General features: G+C 37.3%; 1 protein-coding gene and 1 long non-coding RNA gene across 3 annotated transcripts in view; one reads left to right on the top strand and one right to left on the bottom strand.

The window, feature by feature from the left end:
- Positions 1 to 2: 2 nt before the first annotated feature.
- LOC132224470 (uncharacterized) overlaps positions 3 to 24925 on the top strand; it is a 34107-nt gene continuing 9184 nt past the window's right edge. The window contains exon 1 of the long non-coding RNA XR_009450686.1: positions 3 to 314. This is a non-coding gene — a long non-coding RNA (uncharacterized LOC132224470). The remainder of the gene's footprint in view (positions 315 to 24925) is intronic.
- VEGFD (vascular endothelial growth factor D) overlaps positions 4657 to 24925 on the bottom strand; it is a 30435-nt gene continuing 10166 nt past the window's right edge. The window contains exons 2-7 of one of the 2 annotated variants that reach the window (XM_059679669.1): positions 21085 to 21286; positions 17480 to 17670; positions 14087 to 14235; positions 12776 to 12876; positions 5928 to 6123; positions 4657 to 5295 (exon numbers count right to left, since the gene is read on the bottom strand). In XM_059679669.1, the coding sequence (XP_059535652.1) occupies positions 5169 to 5295; positions 5928 to 6123; positions 12776 to 12876; positions 14087 to 14235; positions 17480 to 17670; positions 21085 to 21286 (966 nt within the window). In that variant the 3' untranslated portion in view covers positions 4657 to 5168. The remainder of the gene's footprint in view (positions 5296 to 5927; positions 6124 to 12775; positions 12877 to 14086; positions 14236 to 17479; positions 17671 to 21084; positions 21287 to 24925) is intronic. The other variant, XM_059679670.1, reaches the window with a different exon arrangement.

Here is a 24925-nt window from a genome sequence, read left to right as displayed (position 1 = left end):
CGCATGTCTCCTCAAAGTTACGGAAGAATTGTCGTCTCCGTATTGAAAGTAGTAATCGTCGGTTTAACCTTTCATATGAATCCCTAATGTCGCGAATCTATGAAAATCGGCCGTGGTGTCTTGTTACACAAGCAGTCCTCCGGGCCGGCCGCACGGTACAGAGCCAGAATCCCCAGCGTGCCTCGCAGCGACCGGTTAGCGCTGCTGGGAGTTGTAGTCCGGTGGCCTTTGAAGGCGAGTCCGAACTTAGAAAACTAATTCCCACAATGCACCGCAGTTCTAAAGCTGAGTCTTGTGCACGATTGAGTGGTCAGGTGGGTTCCAACCTTGGTTGCCTAGTTACAGCGTTTCTTTTCCCGAAGCCTGTTCTCTCCGGCTTTAGATTGGAAAGATTGGGGTGGGAAGGCTATAGAAAGGCGGGGTCATGGTGTCATTCTGTTTCTGACTTATCTGCCACAGGAGAACCATTCTGGTTCTTACCATTCTGGTTCTTACCATTCTGGTGGGGTTTCCTGATGTAGCAAATGAAAATATACAAATAAGTCAAATCAGATTTTTAAAAAATTCGAATTTCAGATAAATATTTTTATATAAGTATGTCCCAGATATTGGGGACTTTATAAAAAAATTATGTGTCGTTTATCTGAAATTCAAATTTAACTGGGCATTTTGTGTTTTATCTTGCAACTTGTATACTCTGGAGAAGAAAAAAACAATCTGAGCTGAAATATCAACTCCCACTCAAACTGGTTCAACTGGCTATAGTGGTGCTTGGCCAAGAAGCTAATGAATCAGTGGGTGTGGTCTGATCCACCTTTCACTGTCAGTACTTGAAGTTCCCCAGCCCTGCCCTGCGTACTTGTGAGAATGAATGCCTTCCTTGAAACCATCACTAACACCCCTTTTAAGCCAGTAGAAAACGTATTCATCCCTGAAAATGTCAGCTCCTTTCTGATGCTCTCCCCAAACCTTCAGAGAGAAGTAAATCCTCCCTCTTTTGTATGTTGATAGTACTTTGGCCACTTGCTGATACAGCATTTATCAGGTGATATTCAAATTGTTTGTCTGGCTGTAGTCCCCCTTCCTCCTCAACCTGATTCTTGAAAACTTGTGTCTTCTTAGAAACTCACATGGACTTCTTTCCAAAAGCTGACAATTGTATTTGCTTATTGAATGTCTGCCTTCCCAGCCAGATAGTAAGCTGAGCCAGGGTCTGTTCCTGGTAACAGACCAGGAATAAGTTTTAGTTGTATTAATGAATTTTTTTATCCAATGCCAGCACAGTCCCTGACATATTATATAACCAATAAAATGTATTGAAAATATTTTGCAGAGTGTACCTCATAAAAATTACAGTGCAGTTATATAATTCAAAGAGCATTTTGGCTGTAGGATTTGAAGTATATTAATGAGTTAAACATAATGAGTAAGGCACAGGTAGGAGTGGATTCTCTGCTCTGTGTTATTGACGTATCAGAGCATAAAAGTGATGAAGACTCGAGGATATTTATTCAAGCTCAATAACCTGAAGTTGGCTTCACAGATAACACTAATACTACCAGGTGATATACAGCATTGCTTTGGTCTCCTTTTAATTTTTTGCAATAGGTGAAGACAAAGGGTGTGGGCAGACATCCTGAAAGGTATAAATGAGGGTTAAGCCTCATTTATTGAGCCCCTGGTTTTCCACGGCCATAGTTCTGATCACAATACAGTTTAGAAATTGTACCATGAATCTGCTAAGATCTTAATGCCAATGCTTCTTCAAAAGAGTTGTGATTTTTTTTCTAATCAGAACAAATATTTTTTATCTTTATCATCAAACATTTACTGAGTGCTTACTCTGTAAAAGAGTTTGTGGGGAATACAAGGATTATTAAACGTAGTCCCTATGTTTTGAAACCTTTTTATCTTTCTATATAACTTTTACCAGTAGTATAAAGAAATTCACTTTTCTTGAAAGGTTCTTTGTGTTTAAATACTGTAGAATAGGCTGACCTTTATAAATAGATATTCGTAAAGGTACACTGTTGCTGAGTCTCTGTGGGGGAGGGAGTCGAGAAAACTTCAGACTTTTCCAACAAAGGCTATAGATTTCAACAAAGTCTGAAAACATTGAACATTCATCATGCTTCAATCTCTAACCTAGGTGCTGAGCATTAAAAGTCAAATAAATTATGATTCTGCACATGGGTCACAATCTCCCGTGGGTATAAGACTCCATTTATAATCAGTTAAACCTTAAGCAAAGGTCTCTATTTTCTAAAGTGAAAAGACAGTTGTAGCAGCAAAATTAAGTTATAAATCTGGGGATAATTCTAATTACAGTATAGTGTTCTGCCTGGATGTATGGAATCAAGGTAGGCCTTTAGAGAATTTTCTTAGAAACCACTAAAAGTAGACTAAAATACTTACATGCAGCGTACTCTGATTATACTTCATAACATATAAAGGTAATCAGTAGCAGTTATAATATAAAATGACCTATAAATGGAGAAAGTAAAATAAACATGGAGTTCAGTTCACCTTCCCTTGAAATTCATCTCTTTGTAAATACATATGTAAATTAGTTATGTTGGATAATGTTGAAATGGGAAGGCAACACAGTTGTAGTGAGAGCCTGCTATCTATGTCTAAGTCACAAGGCAAGAAAAACCTGGCATGAGCTTTACCCCCAAGGAACCAAGACGAAGTTAAGGCAAATGTAAATATGGTAGTAAGTGATACATGCCAGTAGAGAAACACAAATATAATCACTGGGAGTTCAGAGAGAAAGAGTAGTTCTAGCTGCCAGCATTTAGCTAATAGAAGTAAAGGGTGCTTATGCATCTTTTGGGAGCAAGACCATCCCAAGAACAACATGATCAAGGTACAGAGACAGGTGCTGACTGTCCAGTGGACAGTAGTGTATAATTATACCGGGGAAGGGAGAAGGAAGGGTTCAGACAGGAGAAGTGTGGCATTAGGAAAATGGACTTGAGGGTGAGCCAGACTTCGGGCCAAGATGACGTTTTCAATTAATATTTTGAGATTCCTCGCTCATCATTCTGCTTAAAATGGAAAAATAAGAGATATAAGTGATAAAATTAAAATGTTATAGCAGTTCTTTTTAAAACAACATAAACACTTCCATGTATGAGAAACAGAACCAAAATGCAAAATGGTAATCAGACCAAAGCCATGTAGGTCCTGGACTCTGTATATGAAAGCAAGAACACATGAACCAAGGTTCAGCTCTTGTAGAATAATAGACTAACAGCTCCATGTGTGGCCTTTGTGGGAGATTTACATTGGTGGCCTTCAATGAACCACTTTCCAATATCTGCACCCTTGTCTAAGCCCCTTCCACACTGACTCTGCGCTTGGCCACTCAACTTGCTTAGCCAATGGGATATCTGTAAATGAAACAAAGCAGAAACTTTCTAAGTGCTTATGTACTGGGGCATGTCCTATTGGAACCTTTCCAACTGAAAACCAATGGCTATGCTGTGCAGAAGCTCTCGCAAGACACATGGAAAGCCAAATGTAGAGAGGCCTTGGAGAATGAGAGTTCACCTTGGGCATTCCAATGGCAGATGAGTTCCCATTCCCTGGTCACAAAATCAATGCAATACTTCATTATGCATTAAATAATTATTTATTAGGCATCTACTATATGCAATACATTGTTCTCACACTGAGGATTATGAGTAAATTAGACAAAGTCTAGCTCTTATTGACCAAATCTATTAAGCTTACAATTTTCACCAATCTATCGCTTCCCTTAAAAGCCTTAAAATGGATTATTTGTGCCATCTCCTTTATCAAGTATCTCAAACAGCGTTTTAATATCACCCAACTTGATCGTTATGCTCTCCAATCTGTTTGCATCTCTAAACAACCTCCCACCACACTGCCTTAGTCACAGATTTATAATCTGAGCTGTCATATTACTAACTCTCTGGCATTGTGGCTTAGATAATTAGGGATATCATACATTACTGGCATTTATTGTATTTGCTTTAAGCTCTTGGTAATTGAGACTTATCAGCCCACATATCAAAACTATTAGTATGATAAGTATTTCTGTACAATAACCAGTGAATTCTAATAAGGCAATAGGCCAATTACTCCACCTCCACCTTGAGGACCAGCCCCACCCCAGGTCAGATCCAGCCTCAGAATCCAAGTGCAAATCTCTTGGTGGTTATTGAGGGTTGAGGAGGCAACGGGGAGCGGTTGTAGTGCAAAGCCAAATTGCAAATAGTTTTGTGCTAGCCCAGAATTCCTGATAATAGCTCCACCTAAATGGCAATTAGGAAGATAGAGACACTAACCAAAACATGGTTTGAGTAGGGTTGTGGGCAGATCCAAAGATGTCCAGGGAGCCAGCAGGCTCCCCTGTGCCCTGGGATGAGGGTCAAGTCAAGTTAAATTGAATCTCAAAGAAAAGATTGGTTTCCAGCTGATTTGGGGGTCACATTTATTTAACATTGTTTAGCATCTTAAACCTTGTAATAGCTCCTCCTTAGGTTTTCCAAAACTGGTGTGAAGTTTTGTTGTGCTTATGTCTCTCCCCACAAGCCCCACTTCTAAATTCTTTCCTCTCTTCACAACATTATTTTCTTTAGCATAAAATTTGGAGTGGAAGCATATTAAATAACACACAAAATTCAATGGCTTGAATAATGGTGTTTATTTTCTTTAAATACACTTAAATATGAAACAACAGACAGGAGTTTGGTAATCTCAAAACTATAAGCTGGACAGTAATCAGAAAATCAGTGCTGATCATATGAATCAAATCTGCATAAGGAAGAATCAGAATAATTCACAAGAGAGTTGCAATTAGCAAAGGACTCAGAGACTATTCAAATTGCCTCATCTGCTGTGAGTAATCAGTGACAAAGCACTTATCATTCCATGATGATCAAACCTTTTTCATTCACCAAACAGAAAGGGTTACACAGGCTCCCTCTTCTCCACTCCTTGGTGTGCAGAGAAGATATCTATCAAGGAACCAGGGAATCCTCAACTGCTGTTTAATGGAAGGTTGGTTTGGATTCCCCCGGTACTATGTGAAATGAATTTTTTCCAACCCCTGGAAAAAAAGAAAAACAGTGACAGCAACTTGGCAAAGCGGCATGCTGTTTAAAATGAGGAAGGAGGAACTTGGGAACAAAGCTGAATCAAGGATTTTCTTGACTATGGAGCTCAGGGGTAGGCCTTTTCTCCTTTGGAAAGCGGCAATGCTTTGCACAGGCTGGTTTAGCATTTGTACACATTCTGCTGTGAAAGGGGCATCCTTCCTCGCAGCTGTTGTAAAAAATAAATAAATAAATAAATAAATAAATAAATAAATACACGTGAGAATTCAGAATCCAGGATTATATTCAAAGAAATAACTCTGTTCTGATTTAAGTTTTTAAAGTAAATTTTTCAGATATGTATTTAAAATGTCAATATAAAATCCTGAATAGTTATCCCACATGGAATCCAAATCTACTAAGGTGCACTCAGTAACCTTTAACTGTTCTAGTCATCAATAAATTTCTTGCTACATAAATCCAGTAATATCCTCTTTCTCAAAGAAAAAACAACCAAATAAACATATATGTTCATATATTGAGAGAGACTGAACCAAAGAGTCTACTGACCTGAAACCGCCCCCACTATCCTCCACAAATAATTGTTTACATCTCATCATTCTAGTTTTTGCTTAAGATCCATAAGCCAATAATTGCAAGCAGGATTTTCTTGATTTCTCAATTAATCATCACTCTGTAATCTCTTGCTTATTGTTAGTTACCAAACCTCTGTTTTACTATCAAAAAGGGGCTTGGGCATTGAAAAAAAAATGGCTTAATAAGGAATCCCACTGAATCAAAATGGCATTTACATTAAATGGTGATGAGTCAAGTTAATTCGAAAGTGAAAAAGCCATTCACCTGCAGGTATCTGGGTGAAATACCTTGTGCTTCCGGCAGCAGCTCTCCAGACTCTCTCTGCACTCAATGCAACTGCAGTTTTCTGGGTGCTGGATGAGATCTGCGGGACAGGTTGTTTTACACACGCACTCGCAACGATCTTCATCAAACTTCATGTGTGGCCCACAGAGGGTCAGTTCCTGAAGGTGAGAGGGGTCTACATGGAAATAGAGAAGTGTTGGTCGAATAGCTGTAGCATGGATAGCATAATTCCCCAAGTGTATTCTTTACATCATTCTCAAATCACTTGAATTCACGAAATCTCCTTTCCTGTAGATTTTCCCCTGGTCTTTGCACAATGAAGGAGATTCACCTCTAATTTCACAATACAAATACAGAATTTATATGTTCTCTTCAGTTTGTGATAACAATGTTATAAACTGAATATTCTTGGTAATATTTTTTAGAGATTTTTAGGTTGGTGAATTGTTAAAAAATGCAAACTTTTACAATCAAGTATGAATAATAAAATATAGTATGTGTAAGGATTATGAGTCTAGTCATCCCCAGTTTTTAGGTGAAGATTAAAAGGAGAGAGGAACAGAAGTATTGGAAGTGTAGAAATACACTTCAGCCCTTCCAGATTGTGGATAGAAACAGTGATTATTTCCTCACCACAGATCACAATACTGATATAAAAATGAAATAGTGATAATGAACTTGGATTCCACAGAGATCTTCTGAGAGATATGTTCAGCTGAGAGAGGAGGGTCTACAAAGTTTTTTCTACAGTTAGCTGACAGACATTTCTAGAAAGTGTACAATTGCTCCATGTCCAATTCTAATCATCAAGTTGAAATTCATTGCAAAAAATGAAAGAGAAACTTTGAAAGAACTTGACTATATCACCTTAGCATTATTGAAGGTTTCAAAGCAAGTACATGTTTACTTTCTTACCCAAATCTGCTTCTCTCCAGTTTGCCTGATTTAAGTAATAGTGTCATTACTCTTGACTCATCTGCTATATTGAACCTAATCATCATGCCCACTCACTTTTGAGTTCTGCCTCCCTGAATTTGTTCGTTCTTTTCCATCACAACTACCACTGCCTCAATTCAGCCAGTACCTTGTATTTTCTGTGTAGATGACTGTCACTCATTTGCCAGCACAGTTTTACCCTTTCAATTCATTCTCCATAAGGTTATCAAATGCAAATCTAATCACTACCGATTTAAGTACCTTAAAAGGTTCCCCTCTCTTTCGAAATAAAAGCCAATTTTCCTACCAGGACATACAAGACACTCCATGAACTGACATGAACCATACTCATATTCATTCTCTCTCTCTCTCTCTCTCTCTCTCTCTCTCTCTCTCTCTCTCTCTCTCTCCCCCCCCCCTAGGTTCCACCCATACCAATTATAGTTATAGTACTTTTCGTTCTCCTGATATGCCAGGGTGTCTCAGACTCATGCCTTTGGGCTCGTACTTCCCTTTGTTAGTAATTCTTTCCCCCAATATCTTTCTCAAATTCTGCAAGTTTAGCCAAGTGCCCTTGCTATGTGCATATTTCCATCCTGTCCTTTTTTTAGACTTCTTATATTTGTCTGTTTATTTCTCTGTTTCTTCCATTAATTAAAAGAATCCTAAAGGTTATAGGAACCAAGTCTCATTGTTCTGGCATAAAATAGGCACGTGATAAATATTTGTTGACTTTATTTGGTGTAATAAAAGGATCCTGAATCCAGCTGATGTATGGAGACTGAAAAATCTCATCCAGCATTCCAAAACATTGGGTTACACCATATATTATTGCCACTATCTGACCATTAATAATGGCAATCTTGTGTCATCCAATCTCATAGTTTTAACTGCTCGGTAATTAATGATCTTTGAAGAGGAAAAAGATGAGCTTTGTAAGCCATGTTCCAGAGAGGCAAATGTCACTTGTTAAAGGATAGTTAAGAAGTGCTTACAGATTTGCATGGATCACAAGGTGGCAGTAGAGACTCATTCAGAACACTTCTGGCAGGACTAACTCCATTCTTAGACCCATGGTGTAGGGAAACACAGCCCATTAGGTGTTTGCTGAACTTCAGCAAGATAGTTGGCAGAGGCAGGCCTCAGTTTCTCTAGACAAGTTAAAAGTAACAGACTGGATATAGGAAAACTGAATGAAACAGCAACCAGCTAAAGCTAATACCCTAAAGTCATTCATAAATATATATGGTATTTGTCTTTCTCTGACTGGCTTATTTCACTTAGCATAATAATCCCCAGGTCCATCCATGCTATCTCAAAGGGTAAGGGTTCCTTCTTTATTAAAGCAGTGTAGTATTCCATTGTGTAGATGTACCACTGTTTTTTAATCCACTCATCCACTGATGGGCACTTGGGCTATTTCCAGATCTTGGCTATTGTAAATAATGTTGCTAGGAACATAGGGGTACATATATACTTTCTGATTGGTGTTTTGGTATTCTTAGGATATATTGTCAGAAGTGAGATAACTGGGTCAAATGGTGGTTCTATTTTTTGTTTTTTTGAGGAAACTCCACACTGTTTTCCACAGTGGCTTCACCAGTCTGCATTCCCACCAGCAGTGTACTAGTGTTCCTTTTTCTCCATATCCTCACCAGCATTTGTTGTTTAGTGATTTATTGATGGCAGACATTCTGACAGGTGTGAGGTGGTACCTCATTGTCATTTTAATTTTCATCTCTCTGATGATAAGTGACTTTGAGTATGTTTTCATATATCTATTGGCCATCTGCATGTCCTCTTTCAAGAAGTATCTATTCAGGTCCTTTGTCCATTTTTTTTAGATTTTGTTTTATTGCTTAAAGTATTACAAAGAGTATTTCATGTGTCTCCTTTTTTCCCCCTTGACCTTCCCCCAGCCTCTCCTACCCCCCCAGTGTCTTGTGTCCATTTGTTATGCTTATATGCATGCATACAAGTCCTTCGGTTGTCCTTTGTCCATTTTTAATTAGATTGTTTTTCTTCCTGGTCTTGAGTTTTATAACTTCTTTATATATTTTGGAAATTAACCCCTTATCAGATGTATCATTGGCAAATATGTTCTCCCACACAGTGGGTTTCCATTTCATTATGTTGATGGTTTCTTTTGCTGTACAGAAACTTTTTAGTTTGATGTAGCCTCATTTATTTTTTCCTTTGCTTCTTCTGCCCTAGGAGATATTTTGGCACAAATGTTGCTATGAGAAATGTCTGTGATTTTACTGCCTATGTTTTTTTCTAGGATTTTTATGGCTTCACCACTTACATTTAAGTGTTCTATCATTTTGAGTTTATTGTGTATGGTGTAAGGTGGTGATCTAGTTTCATTTTTTTGCATGTACCTGTCCAATGTTCCCAACACGATTTATTGAAGGGACTGTTTTTACTCCATTGTATAATCTTGCCTCTTTTGTCAAATATTAATTGACCATGAAGGTGTGGGTTGATTTCTGGGGTCTCTGTTCCATTCCACTGATATATATGCCCGTTTTTGTGCCACTGCCAGATTGTTTTGATTATAATGGCTTTGTAGTATTATATATTGATTTTAATCCTAGGGAGGTTGATGATGTGATACTAATGTATTCTGTTCCCAACCATGTTCCATTTATCATTTTTATCAATAAACTGATGGATTTTTTCCAAGTAAATTCTTAAAGTTGTGGCTATCTTGAGGAATACAAAATCAGGACTTCCCAATTTTTCATTTTTTATTTTTTGGTATTTTTTAAAACAGGTTAGAGCAATGACCTGAATCTAACCAGATAAAATTCAATTGGAGCCCTAACCGGTTTGGCTCAGTGGATAGAGCGTCAGCCTGCGGACTCAAGGGTCCCAGGTTCAATTCCGGTCAAGGGCATGTACCTTGGTTGCGGACACATCCCCAGTAAGGAGTGTGCAGGAGGCAACTAATAGATGTTTCTCTCTCATCGATGTTTCTGACTCTCTATCCCTTTCCCTTCCTCTCTGTAAAAAAATCAATAAAATATATTTTTTAAAAAATTGAATTGGACTTAGATTCACTAATTCAACAGTGCTCATTCAGTGACGAGGTCATTGTACAAAAGGCAGTTGACTGCCACAAGTGTGCAAAAGGTGTTTAGTGAACAATTAGCTCAGTATATTCCATCAAGTAGATAAGACTATTGGAAAAGTGACCAGGAACTTGACCCACATTAATTGAATAATAGGACATGAAAATTAGAAGTGATCAGGATCCAAGTTATCCCGTGCCTCTCACTTCCATCATTGCTACAACTTCTCAAAAGCTACCCTGCCTCCTTTCAGGTCCCAGGACAACCCATCCTCTTCTACTCTGTCACTGGGTTAATTTTGCTAAAATTCTATTTGTTGCTGTCAGTTTCCTGCTTGAACCAGTTGAGTGATTTCCCTTTGCCCCTAGTATCACATCTATGCTCTGGGACAAGATTCATAGTGTGCCCTATGAAGCTCTCAGCTTTCTTTCTCACTTCTACCCAGCCTTCTCCTATTATATCACCACCATGCAACTTCCTCCAGCACTCCAACATGCTATGCTCTCTCACCTCCAGTCCTGAGCATTCATTTTCCCCATGCTCAGAGCACTTCTCTCTTTCCCCGCTACTCTGCCTACCCTCAGGACCCATGTGCACCAGCTGCGCCCCTCCCCAGGAATTACCTTCAGCAGAAAGAGGCCATGTTACCTAAGGTTACATCCCCTCCCCGAGGTAGCCAACATACAATGAATGACAAGTTCATAGGACCCAGCCTTGTTCCATTTATCATTTTTACCAATAAACTGATGGAATTTTGGGGGCATCCTCCCAAGGGCCATCCCAACTTCAGCTCCCCATAGGATTGGTTGACACCTCTTAGCAACTGCAACACTGTTCAACTTCTCCATCTGCCCAGTCCTGATTCCCTCTCACACTTTAATGCATGGTACTTGCATGCAAATCTCCTGAGTACAAATCTCTCTCAGAAGCTGTGGACCAGGAAAACCTTGACTAGAATAGCCTGTAAGTTCTATGTATATTGCCTCCCACAATAACTTTCTAACACTGTTATAAATGAGTCACATGGAGAAAGAATTATACTTGTTTACATGACTCTATAGCAGTAGTTCTCAACCTTCCTAATGCCGCGACCCTTTAATACAGTTCCTCATGTTGTGGTGAACCCAACCATAAAATTATTTTCGTTTCTACTTCATAACTGTAATTTTGCTATTGTTATGAATCGTAATGTAAGTATCTGATATGCAGGATGTATTTTCATGGTTACAAATTGAACATAATTAAAGCATAGTGATTAATCACAAAACAATATGTAATTATATTTGTGTTTTCCTGTGGTCTTCGGCGACCCCTGAAAGGGCCGTTCGACCCCCAAAGGGGTCGCGACCCACAGGTTGAGAACCGCTGCTCTATAGGGTAATCCTGAAATAATGAGTTGATACTCTAGAGCTGATCTATCCAACATGGTAGCTACAGACCATATTGAGCATAAAATGGCAACTCCAAATACAGATGTGCTGTGTGTATAAAGTACACAGTATATTTCAAAGACTTAGCACAAAAAATGAGGACAAATCATTAATAAATTTTGTATTGATTGCATGTTAAAATCACATAATTTTTGATATGCTGGATTAAATAAGATATATGAAAATTCATTTCACCTGTTTATTTTGACCTTTTCGATGTGAGTACTATAAAATGCAATTTACATATGTGACTCTCTCTGTAATTCCATTGACAGTAGTGCTCTGGAGTGAGAGATTTAGGTTCAATATAGTTTACTAGCAATAAGAGTATGGTCAGAGTAAATATGCTGCCTCGGTAGGTGGTGGGTTTCCCCATGACTGATGTATGTCTAGCAGAGGATGGATGAGCATTTGGTGGGAAGGACGTAGATAACATTCAAGATCTTCATGGGCATTTAAACTACATGACCGTTAAATTTCCCTTAAAACCTGGATTAAACTTTCATGCTGACAGACAGAAATATAGGAAGTAAGTTATTACTTATGGTTTCGAAGGACTGATTCCTTAGAGTTGAATCCTTACTGGTTGCTTGCAAATCGTGGTTTAAAACAAGCAAAGTTCAAAATTGCACGATTCCTTACAATTTTTTTTTTCCCAGTGGAATCATATCAAGTTCTCTGGTAAATGACCAAAAATGCATTCATTTTTAGCCAAATGCTCATCACCAAAAATCATAGCATTATGAGTTATGAGCAGTGATGGTTGCTTATCTCACTTGGTTTCCAATTCCCCCTAGTCTAATAGCTGTGTTTTGCTTTTAATTTGATTTCGTTTCAGAAAAAGTTTCCTCTTATCCCCCCTTTTTTTCAAATTACTGTCATGTTTTCATGTGACACAGTTAAAAGAAACCAAGAAATCCAAAATTACTTTATCTTCTGGTGAGACTTTTATATAAATAAATTAGTAAAATGTGATTAACTGTTTAGTTCTGAAATGGCTTTCATTAGAGGTTACCATCCCCTTTCAAATTAAATGTATTGGGATGCTCTAATTGCTTTGGACTTTTCTTTAATATTAAAAAGCAGATAATGCATTAGTGGGTTTTCTATATAATTAAAGCACAGAGAGCTGTGGATTCTGACTGCTTCTATCACTTTTAGCTTGTGTGACCTTGAGAAAACCACTAGACATTGTAGTATGTACACTTTGTGATTGTAAAAAAGAGGATAATAATAGTATATTATAGGATTATTGTGAGGATATAATGAGTTAATACGTATAAAAGGCTTACAACATTGCCTGGTCATATTAAGCACTCAATAAATGTTAGTTGCTGTTGTTGTTATTTTTATTATTACTATTATTATTTCATTCTGCTCTCATTACCTTCCATTCCAGCAAGTGGATTCTCCTCCTGTAAAACACATTTACATTTGCTGCTATCCCATAGCATGTCAATAGGACAGAGTTTCTTGGGATGGGAACAACTAGGAAAAAGAAATAAACCGGATTTAAAAGCTTTCAAGGGCAATCATACCTTTGAAACATCTTTAAAAAACATTGCATACATTTCTGAGAGAGAATAGTTAAGATTTTAAATAGCTTAATTCATATTTATGAACTGCATATTATTAGTAATTCTGTAATTACAAATATTCTACTTAGAAACCTTTGGAAATGAAACTATAATTTTGGGAAGTTATAATCTTTAAGAAGATCTGTGTTAAAATGATGCAAATTACCTGTCAACAGAGCCTATTTACCAAAAGCAAATATTGTTTTAACATAGCTCCTCAGCACTATCTTCTTTAAAATAAAGAACATTGGTCAGAACTGCAGGAACATCTTGAGGATAAATGTTCCTTATAGATGAGCTTTTTTTTTTCTGCTTAAGGGAGGTAGTGATGTCTTCTTAGCTCACTGTTAAGTAACATATAACCACCAGCTCACTCCTTCACTTGCCACTCACACATGTGTTTACTGATTTACTTTTGCAAGATCTAAGTATCCAACTAGTTTATATTTTTACTCAGTGTTTATAATTTGACCTTCATTTGTTTCTCAATTTTTTTCCAAATCAATGATTCTTCTCTTTGATTCCTGAACACTTTAGCATGTTATAATTTGTGTCATAAATCCTCTTAGAAAAATTTCAAAGTCAATTGAATTTTAAGTAATTTTCATTTAAAATAAGAATTTTTCATTTGGTAATCTCAAGAGGAAAGATTAGAAAATCTCCAAACTCAGATGCAGATAATTTTGGCACTCGCCAATGACTTCAGGAACCTTTTTCCCACTCCTAATTTTGGGACTGAAATGTATAAACAGCCTAGAATGAGTTTTATTTAATGTTTGTGGGTTTTTTGGAATGAGGGAACATGTGCCAAAGTTGAGGCTGGAAGGAAGTTTTACAACTGCATTAGACTATGCATATTAAGAACAAAGGTGTCCATAAGCAGACATGCTAAATTCATAAGCACTGAGTTGTTCGGTCCTACTGCAATATACATCTAACACCTGATTAAAAAAAAACAAAAACGTATTTGCCAAACAGTTATTACCAGTAGATCTGAGTTAGAAGCTAAAAAATGAAGAACTTGGAAAGAAAGTGATGACACTATAATTAATGAAGTATTCTACACACACAGCTTAGGCAAAGGCAAGAAAAAGTACTAATCAAATACAAGAAATGCTTACCCATTTTCTTCTGTGACCTCAATGGATCTTCTGATAATGGGGTATGGATGGCTGGGAGCTGTTGACAAGCACTTACAACCTGTATGGTTGGCAACTTTAACAGGCACTAATTCGGGTACTGATGTCAAAGGCACTGATATTTCAAAGAGCTAGAGTAGAGAAAATAACCATAATACACATATATTTAAAAGAATAATTTCTACAGTTTGCATTTTTGCCTTTGTCCTTTATGGTAGTGACTTTAGCAAAGTTTTTTCATCAAGAACAGAACTAGTAAGGATAAAGGCTAACATAGTGGGAAGACTGCTGGGCTGGGAGTCAGCTGACTGGGGCCTTATCCAATTTTACCATGTATTTAAGCTTGATTAAATCTCCTAATTTTTCTATGCCACTGGTGCCCTTGTAAAATGGTACTGTTACTCCATGCCCCTGCTTTAAATTTGAGTGTAAATAGTAAAGATTAAATGAAATTATACCTATGAAGTTTCTTTTTTCTTTTTCCTATGAAATTTCTTTGAGACCATGGTGAAGAGATTATTGTTCAAAAACAATTTACTTATCACTTCTCATACTGTCTCCATTGAAAGAATATAGTTTCCTGTTCTTTGACTTTGGACTTGGTCATGTGACTTGTTTTAGTCAACAGGATGGTAGCAGACATGACACAACTACAAACTTGAACTGTGCATACTTTGTAGGGCTTGTAGCCATGAGAAGAGAATGATCTGACAGGCTTGCTGGTCCTAGGGATGAAAGACATAGGGAACAGACCTGGATTCAACCTGTAGCTTGGAGTCAAGCCCTATGGAGCCTACTCTAAACTAACTAGATCTCAGGTACATGAGTAAGAATAAGTCTTTCTTGTTTAAAGCCCCTGAGTTTTAGGATGTTTATTATGCAGCATCACACAGCAATAACCGACTGATACATGATCATCATGTTCAACCACTGAATTATCGGTAACATGAATGTCATTCGTTCTATGTTTCCATATACCAGCCCTGTTGTAAGCACTTTTATATTCATTTATTCCTTATTACAATGTTATAGGGTGGGTTTTTGTTACCCTCCCCAACCCTCTACAGGTGAAGAAATAGATGTACAGAGAAGTTATACAACTTGCCTAAGGCCATATAACTATTGATTAGAAGAGTGGACATTTGAACCCAGTCTATTCTAGAGGCAGAGGTGATACTGTTAAGAATATTCTTTATTACTTTTTGGAATGAAATTGCTGTGACCAGAAGAAGCAAGGTGGTATCTTGGGAAGTAGAATTTAGAGAAATGTCAATTACTTTGTTTCTAGAGTGGTTCTATGATATACTAATGAATTTGAACTTGATTTTAACACTCTGTACATTCAATCACCAGTTGATGTAGTCTTTTCTACATAGAGAATTCATTTGTTCACTTTGTTTCTGAAAGGTATTTCATGAAATAGTCCATAACTTTGGGATGAGAGGTAGTTAAAAAAACACAATTAAAATGTTCAGATATGCATATTTGGAAATAAAAACTGCTGTACACTTACAGTTAAGTACAGTCTGTAAAACCAATCATTTGTTGAGTACAGCAGTCAAAATAAAGTACTCAACTATTCATTAAGTGAAAACAATCCATTAACGTTGTGTTTATTCTGACCTTTCAATATGTAATGGAATTCCATGAGTCTAAGTAAGAGAGTGTTTTTAGAGTGTTTACTTTGCATAAATTTCATCTTCTTGCGAAATTTTTCAGCTATGCTCTAGGGAATAACGTGGTCATGAACTAAAGCCTTTTACATTAATGCAAGCTTTGTTTTTTCTGACAGTTGGTGCTTAGCCAGGCTTATTATTTTTTGACCTGATTGTCAAATAGTAGAGGTCGGAATTTACAAGTTATGAGATTCTCTAAAAGGATTTGGAAAGTTAAACTCTACAGTTTAAGGGGTATTTTAGGGGGTAGGAGGAACAAAATTAAGGATAAGAACCTATTGCCAAACAAATCAACATTCCATTCTTTAGATCTAATTAAGATAATTACCTAACATGGATCTATTTGGCACATATGTAATTTTATTGTGCTACTATATACATATGCATACAGAATAAAGACTATATAGGCAAATGTGATAATTAAATGAATATATGAATATGCACAAGGAATTTGCAAAATAGTGCCAAAAGGAATGTAGTTTGACTTACAGCTTTTTAATATGCTTTCCTCAATTTGTTATTACTTCTTTCCTATGCAACAATTATATTTTGCAACAATATGGTAGCAATAAAAAGAAAAACTTATCTGCTGAGCAAAAAGGATTTTATGAGATGGAAAGGGAAGAATTATTTCTTTCATGGAGACTGCAGAATTGTTTTCAAATGTCTTTTGTGCTAGATATTTTCCATTTGCCTCTCCAGAGATGGTATCCTCTCTCTCTTTCCTTCCCCACTGGGCTCTGTGTCCCAGGACACTGACATCTATGGATGACATCTATAGGTCTTTTTGCCTACCCATACCCCCTACTCCCCACTCTTTGCCAGGCTAAGGGTTGACCATGGCCTCCATTCCTCCAGCCAGTCCTGCAGCCCTCTTCCTCATTTTCTCTCTGGTCCCATAACTACTCTTCAATGAATGTGTGTGTGTGGGGGGGGTGGGTAATGGGGGATAAGGACACATATGTAATACCTTAATCAATAAAGAAATTTTAAAAAAGAAAAAAAATAAATTAAAAAAAATATAAAAAGGTCCCCTTTTGCTAGCTCTGGGTACTGCACCAGCCCTTCCTCTTTCCCCCTAACCCAGTGGTTCTCAACCTTGGCTGCACATTCGAATCACCTGGGAATCTTTTGAAAATCCTGATTTCTGGGCCTCATCCTCCGGAAATTCTGTTTCTTTGTTATGGGGTGGGGGCCACAACATGAGTAACAAAGAAACAGAATTTCCGGAGTATGAGGCCCAGAAATCAGGATTTTAAAAAGATTCCCAGGTGATTCTAATGTGCACCCAAGGTTGAGAACCACTGCCCTTAAACTCTTCTCATTCACTCCATTTGAACAACACAGAACCTAACTAGTCATCAAGGCAGTGCAGCTGTCTTCATTCCTTTCAATGTCTATTCTAGTAACTTCCATATGATTATAGCATCAGAGAGGCAATGACTGATAAAAATTCAGGCTCTGGAGTCTCACAGACCTAGATTTGAAGCCCACCTCTGCCATAAGTTACTTCTCTGAGCCTAAGTTTTCTCATCTAGAAAGAAGGATAAAAAGATACCCCTTTAGCTTGTTTCATGGATTAAATGAGACAACACACACAAAGCATTTAGCACAGTGTTTGGCAAAAAGCTCAGTTGCAGCTGTCAACACTATCATCATTGGGACTTGGCAGAGGACATGCTAGCTGGTGTCCTCATACCTGTTTGGAAACATACGAGGTGCTGGTGTTCATGCAGATGACGCTCTCTTCATTGCAGCAGCCGCCACACCGGAAAACGTTCACACAGGGAGGTTTGAAGAACCTGTTGGTGCTCCTCCCCAGCTCACTGGCGACCTCCACACACGTCTCTCTAGGGCTGCACTGGGTTCTTTGCCACTCCTCATCTATAACTGCAGAGGGGAAGCTCATTGGGGCCAGCAGAAGAAACGGTCCTGACATGCCAATGTGAGCCAGGGTTATGACGGGCACAGTCGTAGTGCTTATTTTACCAGTTATTTTTTGTTGGTCCTTTAACCAAACATTGTTTACAGAAAAATTAGAGTCAAAATCTGTTCCTTCACACTTACACAATACCTTTCTAGAATATAATTTTATTTTTCTTCGGTGAAGAACACCATATCCTGTATATAACCACATTGGTACATCTGGAGAAGCTGGTCAATTAAGAAGTAAATGGGAGTGTGTAAAGAAATAACGTGTTATTTATTAATCAATTATATGACACAGCTGAATAGCATTTCTTCTACTTGAAGCCAGGAATGCACAGGTTTTAGCACCATTGAGGAATACATTTTTTGTTGGTTGCTTAACTAAGTCCTGCCAACAACCACTAAGTGAACTTGAAAACACACCCTGCCCCAGCTGAACCTCGAGATGCTACCTGTGGCCCACACTGACACCTTGACTGCATCCTTTGGAGAGGCCCAGGAGGGACACTCATCTAGGCCATGTGTGCATTTATGACTCACAGAAACTGAAATTTAAAAAAAAATGTGGTTTTAAGCAGCTAAGTTTTTGGTTAAGTGTTATGCAGCAATAGATAAATTCTTCTCCATTTTTACCCCATCTTCAAAAATTTGTATTGGTCTCTCCCCAGAATAGTCTAAATTCCCATATATGTGAACATGTTTCCACTAGAAGAGACAGAGGAACATCTGCTTAAAGAACACAAACATAATATTGTTGGAGATCTGACTGTAGTCTATAAATTATTCCCTTAAAACATGTTTCCATATTTTCCCCCTCTTAATCGCAATTTTGCTCATATGTTGCTTCTTCAATCACTGAAAGTCACAAAATACAAGATGTTTGGCCAGCTGAGAAACATTACATACACTAGACAGTTTGCCTAAACTCTTTTTTAAATAATAAAATCTTTTATCCTAAGAAACCTTTTAAAATTTATGATTTTGAATATTTATATAAAGAGCCTGAAGTCTATAAATATGAGAGATAAATTATGCAATTAGGTGTTAATATGGGTATCTCACTACCATTAATCATGAATCCTAGAAAAAAACAAGTGATTAAATTATGAAGATATTACTGTTTAAAATTCTACTTAAATACTGTTTTCCATTTGCTTTTTTATAAAACTAAGTTTTGAGAGTTGGAGCAGTAAGATTTTAATCAAAATTGTGTGGAACTATGACCTATGTCACTGAGTAAAGGCTGCATAACTCTACTATTCTTCATACCGCCAGTATGTCTGTTCTGCCTCCAAGATTACCCTGAAATCCATGAGGGAGTGTTGATAACAAATTATAAGTGATGTACTACACCCATTTGATTATTTTGATTATTTACTGCTTCTAACTTAGTCAAAATTTCAGATGCCCCCCCCATATAATGAAATATTTTAGAGTTGTTAAAAATATTTTTACACTTTTTATGGTTTCCTCCTTAGGAATTGTCAATGTCACCGACTTTTTAAAATCACCGAATTTTGGTTTTATGGTAATGCTTGTCTAACTCCGTCTTCACAGAGTATCTCCAGCCCCTCTCAGGTCTTTACACAGGTAATCTGGTTAAGGCCTTGGATCTCAGGTGAGGTCTGACCTCTTTGCTTTCATAAAGTCCAGGCTAATTTACCACAAAGAAGTGACTGCAGCCGTGGGCAAACTACGGCCCGCAGGCCGGATCCGGCCCGTTTGAAATGAATAAAACTAAAAAATAAATAAATAAATAAATAAAAGACCGTACCCTTTTATGTAATGATGTTTACTTTGAATTTATATTAGTTCACACAGACACTCCATCCATGCTTTTGTTCCGGCCCTCCGGTCCAGTTTAAGAACCCATTGGGGCCCTAGAGTCAAAACGTTTGCCCACCCCTGGACTAGAGCTTCAAACCTCTGGCCAAAGTGGGTTCTAGGCCATGGTTCCAATGATCTCCACTCATTTAGACACACAGTCATACAAAAGCACAAAGAATCCTCTTCACACTGAGGCCCACGATGCAGCTGAGGGATTCATCCCTGCCTACACAAAGCCTCCCCACATCCAACAACAGCGGCCTGTGCGACCTCATCATCTTTTTACCAGTGGGGAAAAGTAAAGATAACTCTAGAAAGAAAGAAAAGAATGATTTTTGGCTTAGTGGTCAAATTGAATTATTTGATAAATATAACCATTAGCAAGCAATCATATCTTAATCAATTCTAAAATGCTAGGTCCTGGGTTGGGGCAGGAACTGGGTAGAGGTGGGCAATGGGGGAAAAAGAGGTGGACATCTGGAATATCTCAACAATAAAGATGAAAATAAAAATTAAAAAATGTTGCCGAAACTGGTTTGGCTCATTGGATAGAGCGTCGGCCTGCGGACTGAAAGCTCCCAGGTTCGATTCCGGTCAAGGGCATGTACCTGGGTTGCGGGCACATGCCCAGTAGGAGATGTGCAGGAGGCAGCTGATCGATGTTCCTCTCTCATCGATGTTTCTAACTCTCTATCTCTCTCCCTTTCTCTCTGTAAAAAATCAATAAAATATATTTTAAAAAAATTAAAAAATGCTAGGTCAATACTGCCACAGTGGCTTCTTGAATTATGTTGACATGTCATAAAAAAGTTAAATGCCTAATTGAAAGCCACAAAATTTTATTTGCATGCATTTTATTCATTATGGCACAGTACATATAAGACAATGGTTTTCTTATAAAGGACCACCATACCTTACTATTTTCTTTATTTCTAACTATGTTATTTTATAGTTTGGAGTTTAGATTATTTCATCTAGAGAGAATCAATTATCCTGCTACTAATACCAGCATACGTTATTACAACTTAGCTTCCAACTTTTACTTTTCATTTTTTACTTTAAAAAACCATAGAATGTCAAAGAAATAAAAAATCTATATCTAAACTATTAGTTTTTATCCATGTATGTATAGCAGTAGAATGTTTTTTATTAATGAATGCCAAGGTTGTTTTATTTTTTAAGTAAACACAATGATTTTTTAAAAATTAAAAACCATCTTTCTGGGGTGTTTTGCCCTCACATCTTTGAGTTAAATATACTCCTGTGTTTTGAAGTGTTCTTTTGTGTTGATTTTTTAAATCTCAGAATCATACTCAATATATTTCTCTGCAGAGTTAATATAGGAAAACAAGAGTAGATATAGGAAAGTAGGATTCTCTGTTAACACCAAAGCTATGAAATCAGAGCCCCTGTTCCTCTCCCTAACACATGCTGCCTTGCTCAAACTTGTGGCAGAGTTGGTGCGTTACTACCTGAGAAAGAGCAAGAATTGGCCTACACACACACACACACACACACACACACACATACATATACACACACACCTACCTTTTAATGTTTCAATGTCATAGAAAGTTGCCGCAAACCTGGTGGACCGATGGGATGCTGAGCGAGAGTCTGGGGTGGTAAAACTTTTCAGCTTCAGTCGGCATCTCCACAGCTTCCAGTCCTCGAAGTGTGTGATTTGCAGCAGTTCCTCCAAGCCAGAAGCTGCCCTAATCTGCTGTTCAGATTGTTCTAACAGGGACCGCTTGGAAAAACAAACAAAATAGTGGTATGAAACCAAGTTACTAAAGTTTTAGTTTGTCTGATAACCTTCATTGCTAACACTTAAAAATGTAAATAGAGCTGAAAAGGAATTAGAGAGATGATTCAAATGTACAACAGTACCTAGGGAAAACAAAGTAGTATTTTTTTATTCACATTCTGCTCACTTACGATTGAATCAAAGGGATTACGTATTTCCCCCTGGTACTCAGAACATTTAAAAACAATGGTGAGCTTCAAAATATGCCTACATCTTAACCCCCAGAACCTGTAAATGACTTTATTTGGGACAAGGAATTTTGCAGATGTCATGAAGTTAAAGATCTTGAGATGAGATCCTCCTGGATTATCCACATGGACCCTAAGTACAAAGACAAGTATCCTAATAAGAGACGGAAGAGGGGAAGCCACAAACACAAAGGTGAAGATTTTTTGGAGACAGTGGCAAATATTAAAATAATGCAGCCACAAGCTAGGGATGGCCTGTAGCCAGCAGAAGCTGGAAGAGGCAAGGAAAGATTCTCTCTAAGAGCCTTTGGAGGCAGCAGAGCCCCTGCCTACACCTTGGTTTCAGAATTCTGAATTCCAGAACTGAAAGAAAATACATTTATGTTGTTTTAAACCACCAAGTTTGTGGTCATTTGGTACAGTAGCCACCAAATTAATTAATATATATTTTTTTAATTTTTTAATTTTTTAAATATTTTGCGACAGGAGCTAATGACAATTGTTTTCATTCTATTATTTGTTTGGGAAACTGACCCATAAAGTCCTGGGGAACTGCCTAAAGTCACACTAGGAAAAAAGATTTTTAAGATTCTAACAACTGAAATTTCTGACTTCTAATCCTCTGAGCCTTTTTTCTTTTTAAATCTATTTGCTATTTCAAAGACATGGGTGTGTTTTTTCTCATAAAATACACTTCTTCAGTTTATGCTGAAAATTGCCTTTCCACACAGTTGCACGAACTGTATTGACTGATATGATGCCTGGATTTGTAAGTAAAAATGTGGTTGAGTGTCAGCCCATGAACCAGGAGGTCACAATTCTATTCCGGGTCAGGGCACATGCCTGGGTTGTGGGCTTGATCCCCAGTAGGGGCCATGCAGGAGGCAGCTGATCAATGATGTTCTCTCTCATTGATGTTTCTATGTCTCTATCCCTCTCCCTTCCTCTCTCTAAAATCAATAAAAAATATTTTTAAATTAAAAACATGACTTGGCCAACAAAAGATTTTCAGTATGCAGCCTATTTGTTCAAAACTAGGGTCATGGTTATATAAATAATGATACATGTATACAATTAAATACTATGTGAGCATCAAAACCAGAGATGTAGGCATGTATTGGGAAGAATGAATCTGCATTCAACAGTGTTTGGGGAGTAGATTTTTTTTAGATATGATGATGGATACTGAGTTGTCTGAAAGTGGGTGCTCAGAAGAGCAAGTATGGTCATGTATGATTCAGTTATATATTTTTAAAAGTTATTTGTGTGTATAATGTGCATCAAATATATAAATGATTAACCATTGATAATTAATCATATATAATTTAAAACATATATACTATCTGGAGGAATATACATGAAAACATATACAATAGTTAATTCTCTAGATTAGAAATTATCAAAATATACCCCCCCTGGCCTAATTCAGCTTGTTGCCCTCCTGTTTTTACAAATAAAATTTTATTGAAATACAGCCATGTCCATTTATTTACATAGTACCTATAGCTGCCTTCATTCCACAACAGCAAAGTTGAGAAGTTGAGACAGAGACCTTCATAACAGTTTAAATCTGAGGCCACCCACTTTTTAAAAATTTCAGTTCTGTTCTCAATCATTATATTTTTCATTATTCCATTGTATTACATTGTCTTTATTCTCTTTTTTGAAATACTTATTAGAAATACATTGGAGCCTTTCAATGATCTTACATATCTCTTAAATATCTTTTTCAAATTTATCCATTTTTTCTCCATCTCATTTTTGTGTGTTATGGATAAATTAAATTCATCTCTTCAATCACCAATTTTTCAATTGTGTGATCTACAATTTATTTTGTTAAGCTTTTAATTTCAACCATCATATTTCTAATTTCTAATATTTCTATTTCATTCTCTTTCCAATCTGCTTTTTGTTTCATTTCTGTATGTTTTTCCTAACTTGTAATATTATGAATATTTCTTTATCTCTTTAAGAGTCTTAATTATACTTATTTTAAACTTTTCTTCAAATTGTTTTATATTTTTACTTCACATATGAAGAAACCTCCTGTTCTAGATGGAAAAGGTGACCAGCTAAGCAAAGCTCCTCACTGACCTCTTGAGAAGTGTGGCTCTGAGACTATGCTCTCAAGCCTTTACAAACTGTTGATGTTATGGTGTCAAACTATGTTGGCAACATGTTTTCAGGAAGTTTGCTCATAAGGGGGTGAGGTGAATAGAATTTGTATATTTTGAAAACCCAGAAGCTTCAGTGTGAGCAATGGAGGGAACACATTTCAAACAACTTTCCCTAGATTTGCTTAGGGATTTACAAGTACGGCCTGGGGGCACAGTTCTTTGTAGGGGGTTTAGGGAAGCAGATCAGGTTGCAGTACAAATAGTTCCTGTTCCCTCCAACTCTTAGCAACTTCAATTTCACTGGAAGAGCATTTTGCCTTACACCCTTAACTTGGTGTTTAGGGCTTAGCCAAAACTGCAAAATTTCCCCTGGTTTGGGGTCCAAGTTGCACCACCAGGTTCCCGGCTGTTCTTCAGAGATATCCCCCACCGCTGCCCCTCTATTCCCATTTCTCACTCTTCCACCTGTCAAAAAATCTGTTCAGGCCATGTTAAACTTGTGAGTTCAAGTTGAAGTTTTGTGACTTTGCCTCTTTCAAGTCTCAAGTGGAAATAACATCTTCCAAAAGGAAGTTTTGCCCGATACAATAAACCCCTCTGTCCTCTGGACAGACAGCTGATTGAAGAGGTGAGAACATGGATTCAGAGTGTTCAAAACTGGCTTTGAATGCTATAGCGCTCTGGAAAATGTGTTGGCAGTTTCTTGTAAAGTTCAACATACACTCACCATGTGAATCATAAGTCCCACTCCTAGGAATTTACCCTTGATAAATGAAGACTTATGTTCACAGAAAAACCTTTACATGAATGTTTATAGTTTGGCTTTTTTTGCAATAACCAAAATAAAACTGGAAATAACCCATATGTCATCCAATGGGTGAATGGTTAAGCAAACTGTGCTACATCCATCCCACATAATACCACGCAGCAATAAAAATAAAAAAAAGGACTGTGGTACACATAGCAACTTGGATAGCTCTCAAAGGCATTGGGAGTGAAAGAAGCCGATCTCAAAAGGTTACATACTATACTATTCCATTTATGGCAATCTCAAAAAAAAAAAACAAAAAACAAAAATGATAGTAATGGAGATGAGATCAGAGGTTGCCAGAGATTGGGGGAGGGTGTGACTATAAAAGGGTAGCATAAATGAAAATTTTCCTGTATCTTGATTGTTGTGGTGATTACACAAATCTATACATGTGTTAAATTTCATAAAACTGCACATCAAAATGGAATAATGTTGATTTTACTATATAGCAACTTAAAAAAAATAA

This window comes from Myotis daubentonii, chromosome X, assembly GCF_963259705.1.
Source record: "Myotis daubentonii chromosome X, mMyoDau2.1, whole genome shotgun sequence".
Classification (NCBI taxonomy): domain Eukaryota; kingdom Metazoa; phylum Chordata; class Mammalia; order Chiroptera; family Vespertilionidae; genus Myotis; species Myotis daubentonii.
This window is presented reverse-complemented; position numbering and strand designations above follow the sequence as displayed.